This window comes from Salvelinus namaycush, chromosome 28 (genome assembly GCF_016432855.1).
Source record: "Salvelinus namaycush isolate Seneca chromosome 28, SaNama_1.0, whole genome shotgun sequence".
Lineage (NCBI taxonomy): Eukaryota > Metazoa > Chordata > Actinopteri > Salmoniformes > Salmonidae > Salvelinus > Salvelinus namaycush.
In genome coordinates, this window is record NC_052334.1 from 18,958,895 (window position 1) to 18,973,360 (window position 14,466).

The 14,466-nt window shown below is 42.4% G+C and overlaps 1 protein-coding gene across 1 annotated transcript in view; it reads left to right on the forward strand.

The window, feature by feature from the left end:
• Positions 1-14,100, forward strand: part of LOC120023397 (serine/threonine-protein phosphatase 2A 56 kDa regulatory subunit epsilon isoform-like) — an 85,581-nt gene extending 71,481 nt beyond the window's left edge. Inside the window, exons 6-13 of the mRNA XM_038967407.1 lie at positions 25-84; positions 7,153-7,261; positions 7,589-7,642; positions 7,774-7,824; positions 11,601-11,720; positions 12,124-12,251; positions 12,404-12,505; positions 12,829-14,100. Coding sequence (XP_038823335.1) covers positions 25-84; positions 7,153-7,261; positions 7,589-7,642; positions 7,774-7,824; positions 11,601-11,720; positions 12,124-12,251; positions 12,404-12,505; positions 12,829-12,928 — 724 coding nt within the window. The 3' untranslated portion in view covers positions 12,929-14,100. The remainder of the gene's footprint in view (positions 1-24; positions 85-7,152; positions 7,262-7,588; positions 7,643-7,773; positions 7,825-11,600; positions 11,721-12,123; positions 12,252-12,403; positions 12,506-12,828) is intronic.
• The last annotated feature ends 366 nt before the right edge of the window (positions 14,101-14,466 follow it).

The following is a 14,466-nucleotide window of genomic DNA, read 5'->3' on the forward strand; positions in this document are numbered from 1 at the left end:
TCCACTCTCTCCTCTCTCGTAAAGTTTTGTTTATGAGACTGAGCACTTTAACGGGGTTGCTGAGTTGCTGGAGATCTTGGGAAGGTACGTGACCCTGGATTCATTTATGGTTAGTTCTGACTCCTTTGTTCTCAGGCGCCGTCTTAACCCTTTACACTTGTGGGAATTGGACTATATGGATAGGGATAAATTGAAATGTTTCTTACAAAATAAATATGAAAGGCATATGCCTAAGCATGATAGCAATTGAAAAGGAACAGTTTGGAGATTATGGGAAACGTATTATACCAAAGTTGAGGACGTAACAGGTTCACCTGACACAAGACTGAATCCAAACATTACACTGTGTATTTTACATTTACTGTACTTTTCGTCGCATTTGTTGATAACTAAATCTAGAAATACTCTGGATACATTCACTAACATAAGAATATTCTTGAAAAATGTGGGTTAGGTGCAACACAAGACAAATAAATGACAAGGGTTTGAGTGAGAGGACTAACTGGTGTCTCAGTTGTCACACAACTCTCAAATGTGCACAGTTCCTAAGTAATTTCAATGCACTTTTATGACTCAGTATTCAATTATAAGGTGATTTTATTTTTTATTTTGCTCTCCTATAGTGGTTCTTCCTTTAAAAGTTCAGAGTTTATGCCGTGACCGTTTGTGGTAGATGGTTGCATTCTGTCATTGCACCACACTATCACAAGGGGGAGTTAGAACTCTGCTCTACCGGTAGTCTAAACTGTGGCAATTAATGGAGGCGTTTTCCATCTGAGAGTCTCTCCTCTGGCACTAGAGTCCTGCAATAACAACAAAAACTATCGGTGGTCCTGGAGTTAAGAGAGAACTTGGGTAAATAACATGGGAGTATTTCACTTGACATTTGGACTGACGATTTTCCGAAAAATAGGCGCTGTGAGCTTTTGGTTTCTCTCCCTCTAAAAACAGAAATAAATAATTCTAAATAACAAACTGGCTTTATTTACAAATTAGTAAGAATGTCTCACCCCATGTTCAAGAATGGCCTTTTCCCCTTTATTCAGATTATAATCGTTCACTTTCGGTACTTTTTTAAACAAACCGATTATTATTATTATTATTAACCCTGCATTATAATTATATAAAAGCCCCTTAGATATTCTCACAGATTAGATTTTAATTTAGAATCCTCCAATCCTCTAAATGTTATTATTGGCGGAGTTGGAGAGGGCGAAGAACAAGATGGAGTCACAATCCATGCCAGGCAAACATGCAGATTATTTCTACTACATTTTAGTTGCAACAAGTTTGATCGGGTTTAAATCAGGAGACCTACATGTAGAGATGAAAAAATATTTGTAGATATACTGTAGGCCTACCGTAGGCGACATGAGTCTCACTAGTGTTGAGTAATGTGCTGTTAAGTGTTGTAGGTCTTATTTTTAATTAACCTTTATTTTACTACTTAACGGTCTACTTACTCTGCTGGTGTCTTGACCCAGTTTATGCCTTCATTTGCAATGCAAACCATAATGAATTACTATGGGAATAAATGGAAGGGGGAAAAAGTGGAGAACTTCTCTGTCGGCCCTGAGGGCCTTTTGAAAACAATTAATGAACATGCACCTGTGGAACGGTCGTTAAGACACTAACAGCTTACAGACGGTAGGCAGTTAAGGTCACCGTTATGAAAACTTAGGACACTAAAGAGGCCTTTCTACCAACTCTGAAAAACACCAAAAGAAAGATACCCAGGGTCCCTGCTCATCTGCGTGAACGTGCCTTAGGCATGCTGCAAGGAGGCATGAGGACTGCAGATGTCGCCAGAGCAATAAATTGTAATGTCCGTACTGTGAGACGCCTAAGACAGCGCTACAGGGAGACAGGACGGACAGCTGATCGTCCTCGCAGTGGCAGACCACGTGTAACAACACCTGCACAGGATCGGTACATCCGAACATCTCACCTGCGGGACAGGTACAGGATGGCAACAACTCCCCGAGTTACACCAGGAACGCACAATCCCTCCATCAGTGCTCAGACTGTCCGCAATTGGCTGAAAGAGGCTGGACTGAGGGCTTGTAGGCCTGTTGTAATTCAGGTCTTCACTAGACATCACCGACAACAACGTCGCCTATGGGCACAAAAACTAATACACATTTTTGGGGGGGATAAAAAATGCACTTTTTCCACGTTGAATAGTGGTCGCTGTCCATGGTTCTGAAACGCATCAGTGCGCTGTTGCCTTTTCCTAGACCATATTGCTATGTGCACAATATCAAAGTTAACCAGATTATTGGTGTGGTGGAGGCAGCAGCAAAATGAGGAGATGAGAAAACAGCCCTTGCCTTATTGTCTAAGAAAAGTGAGGAGGAAGGAAACCCCAACTTAATTTGGCCTATAATCAATAGACTAACTGTTAAATGTTGCTGGCTTTATAAAGAATATGCAGTGCCTTCGGAAAGTATTCAGACCCCTTGACTTTTTCCACATTTTGTTACTTTACAGCCTTATTCTAAAATGGATGAAATGCTTTTCCCCCCTCAGCAATCTACACACAATACCCTATAATGACAAAGCAAAACAGGATTTTAGAAATGTTTACAATTGTGTTAAAATATTTACATAATTATTCAGACCCTTTGCTGTGAGACTCAATTGAGCTCAGGTGGATCCTGTTTCCATTGATCATCCTTGAAATGTTTCTACAACTTGAGTGGAGTCCACCTGTGGTAAATTATGTTGATTGGACATGATTTGGAAAGACACACACCTGTCTATATAAGGTCCCACAGTTGACAGTGCATGTCAGAGCAAAGACCAAGCCATGAGGTCGAAGGAATTGTCCATAGAGCTCCAGGACAGGATGGGGAAGGGTACCAAAAATGTCTGCCCCATTGAAGGTCCCCAAGAACACAGTGGCCTCCGTCGTTTTTAAATTGAAGAAGTTTGGAACCACCAAGACTCTTCCTAGAGATGGCCGTTTGGCCAAACTGAGCAATCGTAGGAGAAGGGCCTTGGTCAGGGAGGTGACCAAGAACCCGATGTTCACTCTGACAGAGCTCTGGAGTTCCTCTGTGGAGATGGCTCTTTTTGGAAGGTTCTAGCATCTCTGCAGCACTCCAGCAATCAGGCCTTTATGGTAGTGGCCAGATGGAAGCCACTCCTCAGTAAAAAAAAAACACACATGGTAGTCCGCTTGTAATTTGCCAAAAGGCACCCAAAGACTCAGACCATGAGAAACAAGATTCTCCGGTCTGATGAAACCAAGATTGAACTATTTGGCCTGAATGCCAAGCGTCACGTATGGAGGAAAACTGGCACCATCCCTATGGTGAAACATGGCGGTGGCAGCATCATGCTGTTAGAATGTTTTTCAGCAGCAGGGACTGGGAGACTAGTCAGGATCGAGGCAAAGATGAACGGAGAAAAGTACAGCGAGAGCCTTGATGAAAACCTGCTCCAGAGCGCTCAGGACCTCAGACTGGGGTGAAGGTTCACCTTACAACAGGACAACGACCCTAAGCATACAACCAAGGCAACGCAGGAGTGGCTTCGGGACAAGTCTCTAAATATCCTTGAGTGGCCCAGCCGGAGCCCGAACTTGAACCTGATTTAAACATGTCTGGAGAGACCTGAAAATAGCTTCGCTGCAACGCTCCCCATCCAACATGGCAGAGCTTGAGAGGATCTGCAGAGAAGAATGGGAGAAACTCCCCAAATACAGGTGTGCCGAGCTTGTAGCGTCATACCCAAGGAGACTCAAGGCTGTAATCGCTGCCAAAAATGTTTCAACAAAGTACTGAGTAAAGGGTCTGAATACTTATGTAAATATGATATTTCCGTTTAACATTTTTGATAAATTAGCAAACATTTCTAAAAACCTGTTTGTGCTTTGTCATTATGGGTTATTGTGTGTAGACTGGGGAAAGGGGAAAAACGTTATTTTATTTGTCACATGCGCCGAATACAACAGGTGTAGAACTTAGTAAAATACTTACAAGCCAACAATGCAGTTTTAAGGGGAAAAAAGAAAGAAAAAAAGTCCAAAATAATTAAAGAGCAGCAGTAAATAACAATCGCAAAGCTATATAAAGGGGGTACCGGTACAGAGTCAATGTGCAGGGGCACCGATTAGTCGAGGTAATATGGGGGCACCAGTTAGTCGAGGTAATATGTACATGTAGGTAGAGTTACTAAAGTGGCTATGCATAGATAATAAGAGAGAGTAGTAGCAGCAGCGTTGAAGGGGGGGGGGGGGGGGGGGGGAATGCAAATAGTCTGGGTATCCATTTGATTAGATGTTCAGGAGTCTTATGGCTTGGGGGTGGAAGCTGTTTAGAAGCTTCTTGGACCTAGACTTGGTGCTCCGGTACCGCTTGCCGTGCGGTAGCAGAGAGAACAGTCTATGACTAGGGTGGCTGAAGTCTTTGACAATTTTTAGGGCCTTTCTCTGACACCGCCGATTTAATCCATTTCAGAATATGGCTGTAACTTAACAAATGTGGAAAATTTAAGGGGTCTGAATACTTTCCGAATTCACTGTATATCTACAGAAATAAGACAGATCCTGCTTCTGTTGCTGGTTTGAGTGTTTAATAGCCTACTGGTTCCGTGAGCACCAAGCCTCGCAACAACATGTAAACAATTTTACAAATTCTGCTGTTTTTATCTTTGCTTTTCGTTAGAATAGCCTCTGGTATTATAAAATGTATTTAGTGTTGACACTGTTCCATATCGTCCAAAAAATTATATTCATAATAATGTTCTTTTTTTTCTTGATCTACTGATTGTTATTATTACTATTATGATCATTATCATAATAATAAGTAATGTCATCATTAGTAGGCTTAGTATAGCAGCCTTGTACAACCACCATTGAGCTGTAGTCCTAAGAGCGCATCCTGTTAAGTCTCTATACTGTAACTTACTTAGGCCTGCCTATATTTCAATATTTGATACAGTAGCCTATACAATCAGTCATTATTTTGTTCATGTCATCACACAGTATACGAGTCATTCAAGAATTGAAATGCAATCAAGCATTTTAGTTTTAAAATAAAGCTAGCCTTGAATAATTAGCTTAAATCATAAATAAACCGTTCTATTATGGAAATTGCATTCACAATGCGGCTGTTTTTAGTCTTTGCTGTAATAAAGGCTTAACAAAAAAGTTACAACAGACTCTGGTACGCTTAGAATTTATTTAGTGTTTACATTGTTCCCAACGGTCAGAAAAATTATATTGTAATTCAACTGCACCTGTTTGGCAGTTCTTGCTCCTTACCTTATTTTTCTTGAGGTCCAGTCTTTTCCATAATTAATCAAATTTCCACACATCTGACTTCCCCTTTACCTCATGAGCAACCAGTAAACATTCCCCCATTTTGAGTTTTTGTCACGTCCTCTGCATCCATTTTGCTGTTAATGTTCGGAGTTTGTTATAACCAATTTATTGATGTGCTTAGGTCAGGCCCTATTGGTCAAGTGCATTTAATGCATACATGTGTCACGTAAAGAGATCAAGGGTTGAGGGAATAGGGAATGTTTTTTTCTAAACAAATGAGGGCTTTCGTTAACAGAACTTTTCTGTCAGAATTCTGTAATTATATTGCAGTTTCAGCAACACGAACAGCGCGATAAACACTGTGGTGGTCGCTATAGCATGGAAGAGAGAGCGGTGCTAGTCACACAATCACTCAGTCTTTTTCTTTTAACACAAAGTAGCGAGTCTGAGGCTGGCACAATCAAATCAATTGCTGGTCGAACTCCCTCTAGTCATTTGTGTGTCTTAATTATTTAATCAAACCGTGTGCTTAAAGCATCAGTCAAGCTCAGTGAATATAGTTAATTTGATTAAAACACATAGGATGTGCCTCCCGGGTGGCGCAGTGGTCTAGGGCACTGCATCGCAGCGCTAGCTGTGCCACCAGAGTCTCTGGGTTCGCGCCCAGGCTCTGTCGCAGCCGGCCGCGACCGGGGAGTCCGTGGGGCGACGCACAATTGGCCTAGCGTCGTCCGGGTTAGGGAGGGTTTGGCCGGTAGGGATATCCTTGTCTCATCGCGCTCCAGCGACTCCTGTGGCGGGCCGGGCGCAGTGCGCGCTAACCAAGGGGGGCGGGCGCACGGTGTTTCCTCCGACACATTGGTGCGGCTGGCTTCCGGGTTGGAGGCGCGCTGTGTTAAGAAGCAGTGCGGCTTGGTTGGGTTGTGCTTCGGAGGACGCATGACTTTCGACCTTCGTCTCTCCCGAGCCCGTACGGGAGTTGTAGCGATGAGACAAGATAGTAATTACTAGCGATTGGATACCACGAAAATTGGGGAGAAAAGGGGGTAAAAAAAATTAAAAATAAAAAAAATAAAAAAAACACATAGGATGTGTCTATGGAAAATGACATGTTTAAACATTTTGACCAATCGATTGGTCTAAAGAACAGACGACTCTTGGTCGACCAAGATTTTTTGGGGGTTGGGGACAGACAACCCTAGACTTACGGGTGTTTGACTTGCTTGTATGACATCCAAAGCACTTTTTATTATAATCCTCAACGTCGCATCTTTCAAAGTGGATTGATTCCTCTTAATTTACAGCATTTTCCTCACTCGGACAACAAAAAATGTGCGCAAGTTGCCCAATTAGCAGGAGGGTTGGGAGCAACATCTTGCCACGTGCGGTGCTCAACTTCCGAAAGTCTGTCAGTCGAAAACCCATACAGCCATGTGAAGCGCAGAGCCTGAGCTCTGATGTAGTTTATAACATTTTACTGTACAGCCACTGCGATCCAATTTAGGTACTTATTAGTGTCCAAATCTGCCATGTTCAAACCGTATACGGGTACAAGTGTAAAGAGTTAAAGGAGTTACCATTTCATCCTCCGTGGGTCTTAGTTCTGTAGCCCAGGCTAAAGCTTGTTGGTAACTTTGCATGAAGTAGCTACAGTACCTGTGTAATTTCCGTTGGCCCATGTAAAAGCTATTGACCCTTAATCAAATCAAGTTTATTTTATATAGCCCTTCGTACATCAGCTAATATCTCGAATGTATCTTTGCCTCAGTCTTGTTAACATTGATTCTCCAGTAAGCTTTATACTAAATTCTTGTCTCTTTGTACTGACGTGTAATTTGCCATCCTGGCTTAGCGATGCGTTCTCCTCTCCCACTCTCTTGCAGCATAATCAATGGTTTTGCCCTGCCGCTCAAAGCAGAGCACAAACAGTTTCTGGTCAAAGTGTTGATCCCCCTCCACACTGTCAGGAGTCTGTCCCTCTTCCATGCACAGGTACTGTGTGTATGACTGTGTGCAATCCTAATTTTGTTGATGTTCAACATCCGGGTTTGGTTCTCCAACCCGGTTCCTGGAAAACTACCCTCCTGTAGGTTTTCGCTCCAACCCCAGTTGGAACTTATCAACCAGCTAAATATTGGAATTGGGTGCACTAGATTAGAGTTGGAGAGAACTGACAGGACGATAGCTCTCCAGAAACAGGGTTGGAGAGCCCTGTTCTACATGATTGAGTCTGTCCAGTGAGTCGATCCTAATTGGTGTTCCACATTTTCCAACCATAACATTGACAATGTTTTTCTTTATCGCGACTTATTTTTCCAGTTGGCGTATTGCATTGTACAGTTCCTAGAGAAAGACCCAGCGTTAACAGAACCAGTAAGTGTTATCTCGCCCATGGTCACACCACTTTGTAATCAGAAGGGTCTTTTAATCAGTCATCGTCTCCCTTCAGTCACACATTTCTCTCTCACGCCTATCTCACATCTATTAATCTAATCTATCTATAGGTCATCAGGGGCTTACTGAAGTTCTGGCCAAAAACCTGCAGTCAAAAAGAGGTAAGAGCACTGGAAGTTTCCCTTCCTTGGTCTGGAGCACTGAGCTGCTAATGTTAATGGGAGTTTAGATCTGTTACCTGGATAGTAACGACCTGATGTGTTGTCCTGCTCAGGTGTTTGTAACTGTGTTCTCAGGTGGTGTACCTGGGTTAGGGTGTGTTAGTAACTAATTCAGGGCTGCCCGCTGGCACGGCAACATCTGCCAAGCTAACCTGGCCAGTTAATCAAGCTTTCATATGGCCCGCGTGGGGCAGTACATTTTCAAACTCCAAAACAGAACAATTATTATTTATATTTCATCTTTCACAATCTAACCGACGTCTGACGCTTCACTCTTGCTATCAACCAACATTCGGTTTCCAAGCTGAGGCAAGAATGTCAAAGCCTCAGTATGGTCAGCATACAGTGGCAAGAAAAAGTATGTGAACCCTTTGGAATTACCTGGATTTCTAAATTGGTCATCAAATTTGATCTGATCTTCATCTAAGTCACAACAATAGACAAACACTGTGTTTCAACTAATAACACACAAATCAATATATTTTTTGTCTATATTGAATCATTTAAACATTCAGTGTATGTTGGGAAAAGTATGTGAACACCTAGGATAATGACTTCTCCAAAAGCTAAATGGAATTAGGAGTCCGCTAACCTGGAGTCCAATCAATGAGACGAGATTGGAGATGTTGGTTAGAGCTGCCTTGCCCTATAAAAAAACTCACAAAATTTGAGTTTGCTATTCACAAGAGGCATTGCCTGATGTGAACCATGCCTCGAACAAAAGAGCTCTCAGAAGACCTAAGATTAAGAATTGTTGACTTGCATGAAGCTGGAAAGGGTTAGAAAAGTATCTCTAAAAGCCTTGATGTTCATCAGTCCACAGTAAGACAAATTGCCTATAAATGGAGAAAGTTCAGCACTGTTGCTACTCTCTCTAGGAGTGGCCGTCCTGCAATGATGACTGCAAGAGTGCAGCGCAGAATGCTCAATGAGGTTAAGAAGAATCCTAGAGTGTCAGCCAAAGACTTACAGAAATATCTGGAACATGCTAACATCTCTGTTGACGAGTCTACGATACGTAACAAACTTAACAAGAATGGTGCTCATGGGAGGACACCACGGAAGAAGCCACTGCTGTCCAAAAAAACATTGCTGCACGTCTGAAGTTCGCAAAAGAGTACCTGGATGTTCCACAGCGCTACTGGCAAAATATTCTGTGGACAGATTAAACTACAGTTGAGTTGTTTGGAAGGAACACACAACACTATGTGTGGAGAAAACAAGGCACAGCACACCAACATCAAAACATCATCCCAGCTGTAAAGTATGGTGGAGGAAGCATCATGGTTTGGGGCTGCCTCAGGGCCTGAACAGCTTGCTATCATCGACAGAAAAATCAATTCCCACGTTTATCAAGACATTTTGCAGGAGAATGTTAGGTTCTTTGTCCGCCAATTAAAGCTCAACAGAAGTTGGGTGATGCAACAGGACAACTACCTAAAACACAGAAGTAAATCAACAACAGAATGGCTTCAACAGAAGAAAATACGCCTTCTGGAGTGGCCCAATCAGAGCCCTGACCTCAACCCGATTTGAGATGTTGTGGCATGACCTCGAGAGCAGTTCACACCAGACATCGAAAGAATATTGCTGAACTGAAACAGTTTTGTAAAGAGGAATTGTCTAAAATTCCTACTGAACGTTGTGCAGGTCTGATCCTCAACTACAGAAAATGTTTGGTTGAGGTTATTGCTGCCAAAGTGGAGGGTCAACCAGTTATTAAATCCAAGGGTTCACATACTTTTCCCACCCTGCACTGTGAATCTTTACACGGTGTGTTCAAGTAAGACATGAAAACGTATAATTGTGTGTTGTTAGTTTAAGCAGACTAGACAAACACATTGTTGTGACCTAGATGAAGATCGGATCAAATTTTATGACCAATTTATGCAGAAATCCAGGTATTTCCGAAGGGTTCGCATACCTTTTTTTGCCTCTGTACTTGCCCCAGACCTGTCTCAGTGGAGGCAGAGTTAAAGATTGGCATGGGCGTTTCACAATCGCAGAATAAAAGACCTCCACCTGCCTTTTCTCATATCAGACATCCTACACAGCAATGCCATAATTGCAAAGAAAGGTTCACGTAGGCGTACACTATGTAGCTGCTTGCTTGTTAAAACATAATTTACACGTCACTTGGTAAAACTGAATCTTATTTACACATCTGAGTGTCTAGCATGACAAAAAAATAAGCATTTTGTGTTAACATTTACATAACTGCCATTCGAGTGCATAAACAGTAGGCCTATATTCACTGAAATTGACACAATAACTCTGTATTTATAAACACTGTACAAATCACAATTTTATTCATGCTAGTGGCAGTTTTTAGGACATTAAACAAGCAGCAAGGACATATCAAGTCTGTGATCTAGCTAACTGATTATCCCATTGGGGTAAACAATGCAGCTGAGCATTCAGCCATGTAGCCACGATGCTGCATCAGGCTACATGTGATAATGTTTATTGTTAAAATAGCACACCTGCCTGCAATATGGACCATGTATAGGCCCTAAAGAAATTACTTTTCTTCAATATGCTATTGGCCTCCTTTCTAGGGGGGAATATTACATTTTATGAAGTGTCATATGTTAAGGCTATTCACTGAGTGTACAAAACATTAGTAATGGCTTCCTAATATTGAGTTGCACCTTCTTTTTGCCCTCAGAACTGCCTCAATTTGTCGGGGCATGGACTAAAATGTGTCAAGCATTCCACAGGGATGCTGGACCATGTTGATTCCAATGCTTCCCACAGTTGTCAAGTTGGTAGGATGTCCTTTGGGTGGTGGACCATTCTTTATACACACGGGAAACTGTTGAGAGTGGGAAAACCCAGCAGCTTTGCAGTTCTTGACACTCTCAAACCGGTTCGCTTGGCACCTACTACCATACTCCGTTCAAAGGCACTTAAATCTTTTGGCTCCTGAGTGGCACAAGGCACCGCATCTCAGTGCTAGAGGTGTCACTACAGACCCTGGTACGATCCCGGGCTATATCACAACAGGCCGTGATCGGGGGTCCCATAGGGCGGCGCACAATTGGCCCAGCGTCATCCGGGTTTGGCCGTCATTGTAAAATAAGAATTTGTTTTAACTGACTTGCCTAGTTAAATAAAATAAAAATTCACCCTCTGAATGGCACACATGCACTATCCATGTCGCAAGGCTTAAAAATTATTCTTTAACCTGTCTCCCCCCCTTCATCTATACTGAAGTGGATTTAACAGGTGGCGTAGCTGGTCAGTCTGTCATGGAAAGAGGTGATCCTAATGTGTTGTGCGCTCAGTGTTTTTATTTGTATTATTTTTTTACCTTCATTTAACTAGGCAAGTCAGTTAAGAACAAATTCTTATTTTCAATGACGGCCTAGGAACAGTGGGTTAACTGCCTTGTTCAGGGGCAGAACAACAGAGTTGTTCTGAGAGTTGGCATGGTTTTATTTTTGTTTTCCAATCAGTGTAAATATCAGAATGTATGGTTGGCTACAATCGCCTATAAGGTACTTGTCCAGACTGCAAATTAAACCCCCCCCATGGTTGAAATTCTGCGTGCATTACTTGCTTTCCTGTGATCTGGCCCAGACCAGTAATTTTCTCATTCGGGACAGTACTTTTTACTTGTTACTAGCCTAGTGTTCCACAATCTAATTTACCTAAATGTCAAACCCTGTCAGGTGATGTACCTCAGGTGTGTTTGTAACTGTGTGTGTTCTCAGGTTATGTACCTGGGGGAGCTGGAGGAGATCCTAGACGTGATCGAGCCGACACAGTTCGTCAAGATCCAGGAGCCGCTTTTCAAACAGATCTCCAGATGCGTATCCAGCCCACACTTCCAGGTCAGTCTATAGAGAAGGACACAAATCCTGGTGGGTTTTTAGGTCAATGCTGTCTGAGATCCTTGGGATGTCCCTACCCTAAACCCTAATCTTAACCCATACTCTTACCATAACCTGTCCCTGACCTACCACGTCCCTTATTTAATCTTCAAAGGGACGTCCCAAGGATCCCGGATAGCACGGACCCTGTTTTTTAGGGGTAATCTCAGCATATCTATGGTGCTCTTATAAGTACATGGTTGTTGTTGGAGGGTTTAGCCTGGTCCCAGATCTGTTTGTGCTGTATAGCTAACTTCTATGGTCGTTGTCATGACAATAACCATAGGATCACAAAATAAATCTGAAAAGAGGCTAGTGCGTATGGGTGCAGGTATTGTGTATTAAATCTCTGTGTCCCTGGCAGGTGGCAGAAAGGGCCCTGTACTACTGGAACAATGAGTACATCATGAGTCTGATTGAGGAGAACTCCAGCGTTATCTTACCCATCATGTTCGCCAGCCTGTACAGGATCTCCAAAGAACACTGGAACCCGTGAGTCCACCTCAACACACCCTCACACATAGATTGGTCCTATCAAAAAACTTGATTTATCATCTTGTATTTGTTTTCATTAGAGAAAACATAAGTTGTGAAAGAGTTGAAATTGGCTGTTTTTTTACATGTTTTTTTATTTTGCCTTGAAGGGCGATAGTGGCGTTGGTGTACAACGTACTGAAAGCCTTCATGGAGATGAACAGTACCTTGTTTGATGAGCTCACAGCTACTTACAAGTCAGACCGCCAGCGGTAAGATATGCTGCATCATTAATGGGGCCTCTGTGGTGTGGTCCTGCATAGTGCTGTTGTATTAAGCGTGTATAGTTTTAGACACCTATTCAAATAGGCCCATGCTCACTACACGGAAAATTACAATACAGAAAAATGACTGTTTGTTTTTATACAGAATAACACTTTTCCCTCATACACTGTGTGGTGTGTGTAATATTGTGATTCTTGACTAGCAGGATAAGGATATGTACTTAGTGGTGGTAAACCCAGTAGTAATATCGCAGTAATCTGCAGCTAGTCCTACCTTGCCCCCCCCCCCCCCCCCCCTGTACTGTCTGCAGTGAGAAGGAGAAGGAGAAGGAGAGGGAGGAGCTTTGGAAGAAGTTAGAGGACCTGGAGCTGAAGAGGAACCTTAGGCGTGACGGGATAATTCCCACTTAACGAAGCGCCTCCTCTCCCATCCATGTCCACCGGAGCACGCCCTGCGGATCCTGTACGGCCATCTGGAACGGCCATCTGGAACGGCCATCTGGAACGGCCATCTGGAACGGCCATCTGGAACGGCCATCTGGAACGGCCATCTGGAACGGCCATCTGGAACGGCCATCTGGAACGGCATGGAGCGACCGGGTTTTTTGTTGTTTTTTTCTGTATTGTGCGACTTACTTTATGGTAGATTCACACGTTGTTTCATTATTTCAACAGCACTGTAAATAACTTTTATCCTTAAACTGCTATTATTGCAAAATAAAAATTGTTTAAAAAAAAATTCTAACGCGATAAGGAACTTGTGTGGGGGTAAAAATATTCTTTGGACATTAAGACTTGAAATGAACAGCAAAAATAACAGATTGTTTTAACTTCCCTCCTATTTGAGAACCCCACCGACTCTCCTTGAATACAAACCCATTTTCCATCTCTGGTTCTACTCTTTGCTCTTTCTCTCTCCTCTCTGTCCCTCTCACACTTTGGTGCTTCTGTACCTCTCTCCCTTTGTGGGATGTCCTGACTGAGTGAGATACCTGGGAGGCCCCGCCCTGACCAAGAGGGCACCCCTTCTCTATAAGGACCACCCTCTCACCCCTCCTGACCTGACTCATGCTGAAGCTATGCTGGTATTATATTATGGACCCATTAGCCATGAGGAAATGAATTTAACCCCTCGTCCCTCTCAACCCCTCCTCCAAGAGGCGAACATGTTAAGGTCCTGTATGTACAGGGACTAAAATAAAAAAACAAGGGAAGATCTCCATACACACACTTACATTCATTCTCTCGCACCATTTTTCTCCCCACTTCCACATTTGTTTCTTTTCACTTGTGTGTGTATGTCTCCCCAATGATTGATTGGTTTCTGTCAGTTCAGTTGTCTCTTTGGTTTTGTGGACTTTGACCCTGCAGTACCAGGTAGCCTGGTATCAGTCTGGTACTGGTACCCTCCAGCCACACAGAAAATATGAAAAATGTAAAAAAAAAAATAATAATAATAAAAAAAACGATTGCGAGCTATAGAGGAGCACCAAACTCGCCTATTGTGAAAAGGAGTGTCACTCCCATGTGTGCTTTACACAGTATTACAAACCTGTATATTGTTATTAAACGCAGTACACTGATATATTGTATCTTGTAGTAATTTTGCGTATATTTTTGCTTAGGAACAGCCAAGAAGTATTCAGTATATGAGTTAATATGGAACAAGACTATCTGGTATTTATGATAGTTTTTTCTCTTTGTTTCCTTCTTGGTTTTTAATCTCTCATTTGGGGATTTTTATTGTTTCTTTGACCATCAGATATTTTTTTATTGTGGAGTGGAAGAGGGAATGGCAGAGAGAGGGAAGGCTTGGCCCAGTTCATATCCCGTTTAAATGTACAGTAAGTTGCTTTAAGGTGGCCCAGATATAATATGAATGAAAAGAAGAAAAAAGGGGTTGAAGAATTACATTTATTTAAAAAACATAATATAATTAAACCTGTTTT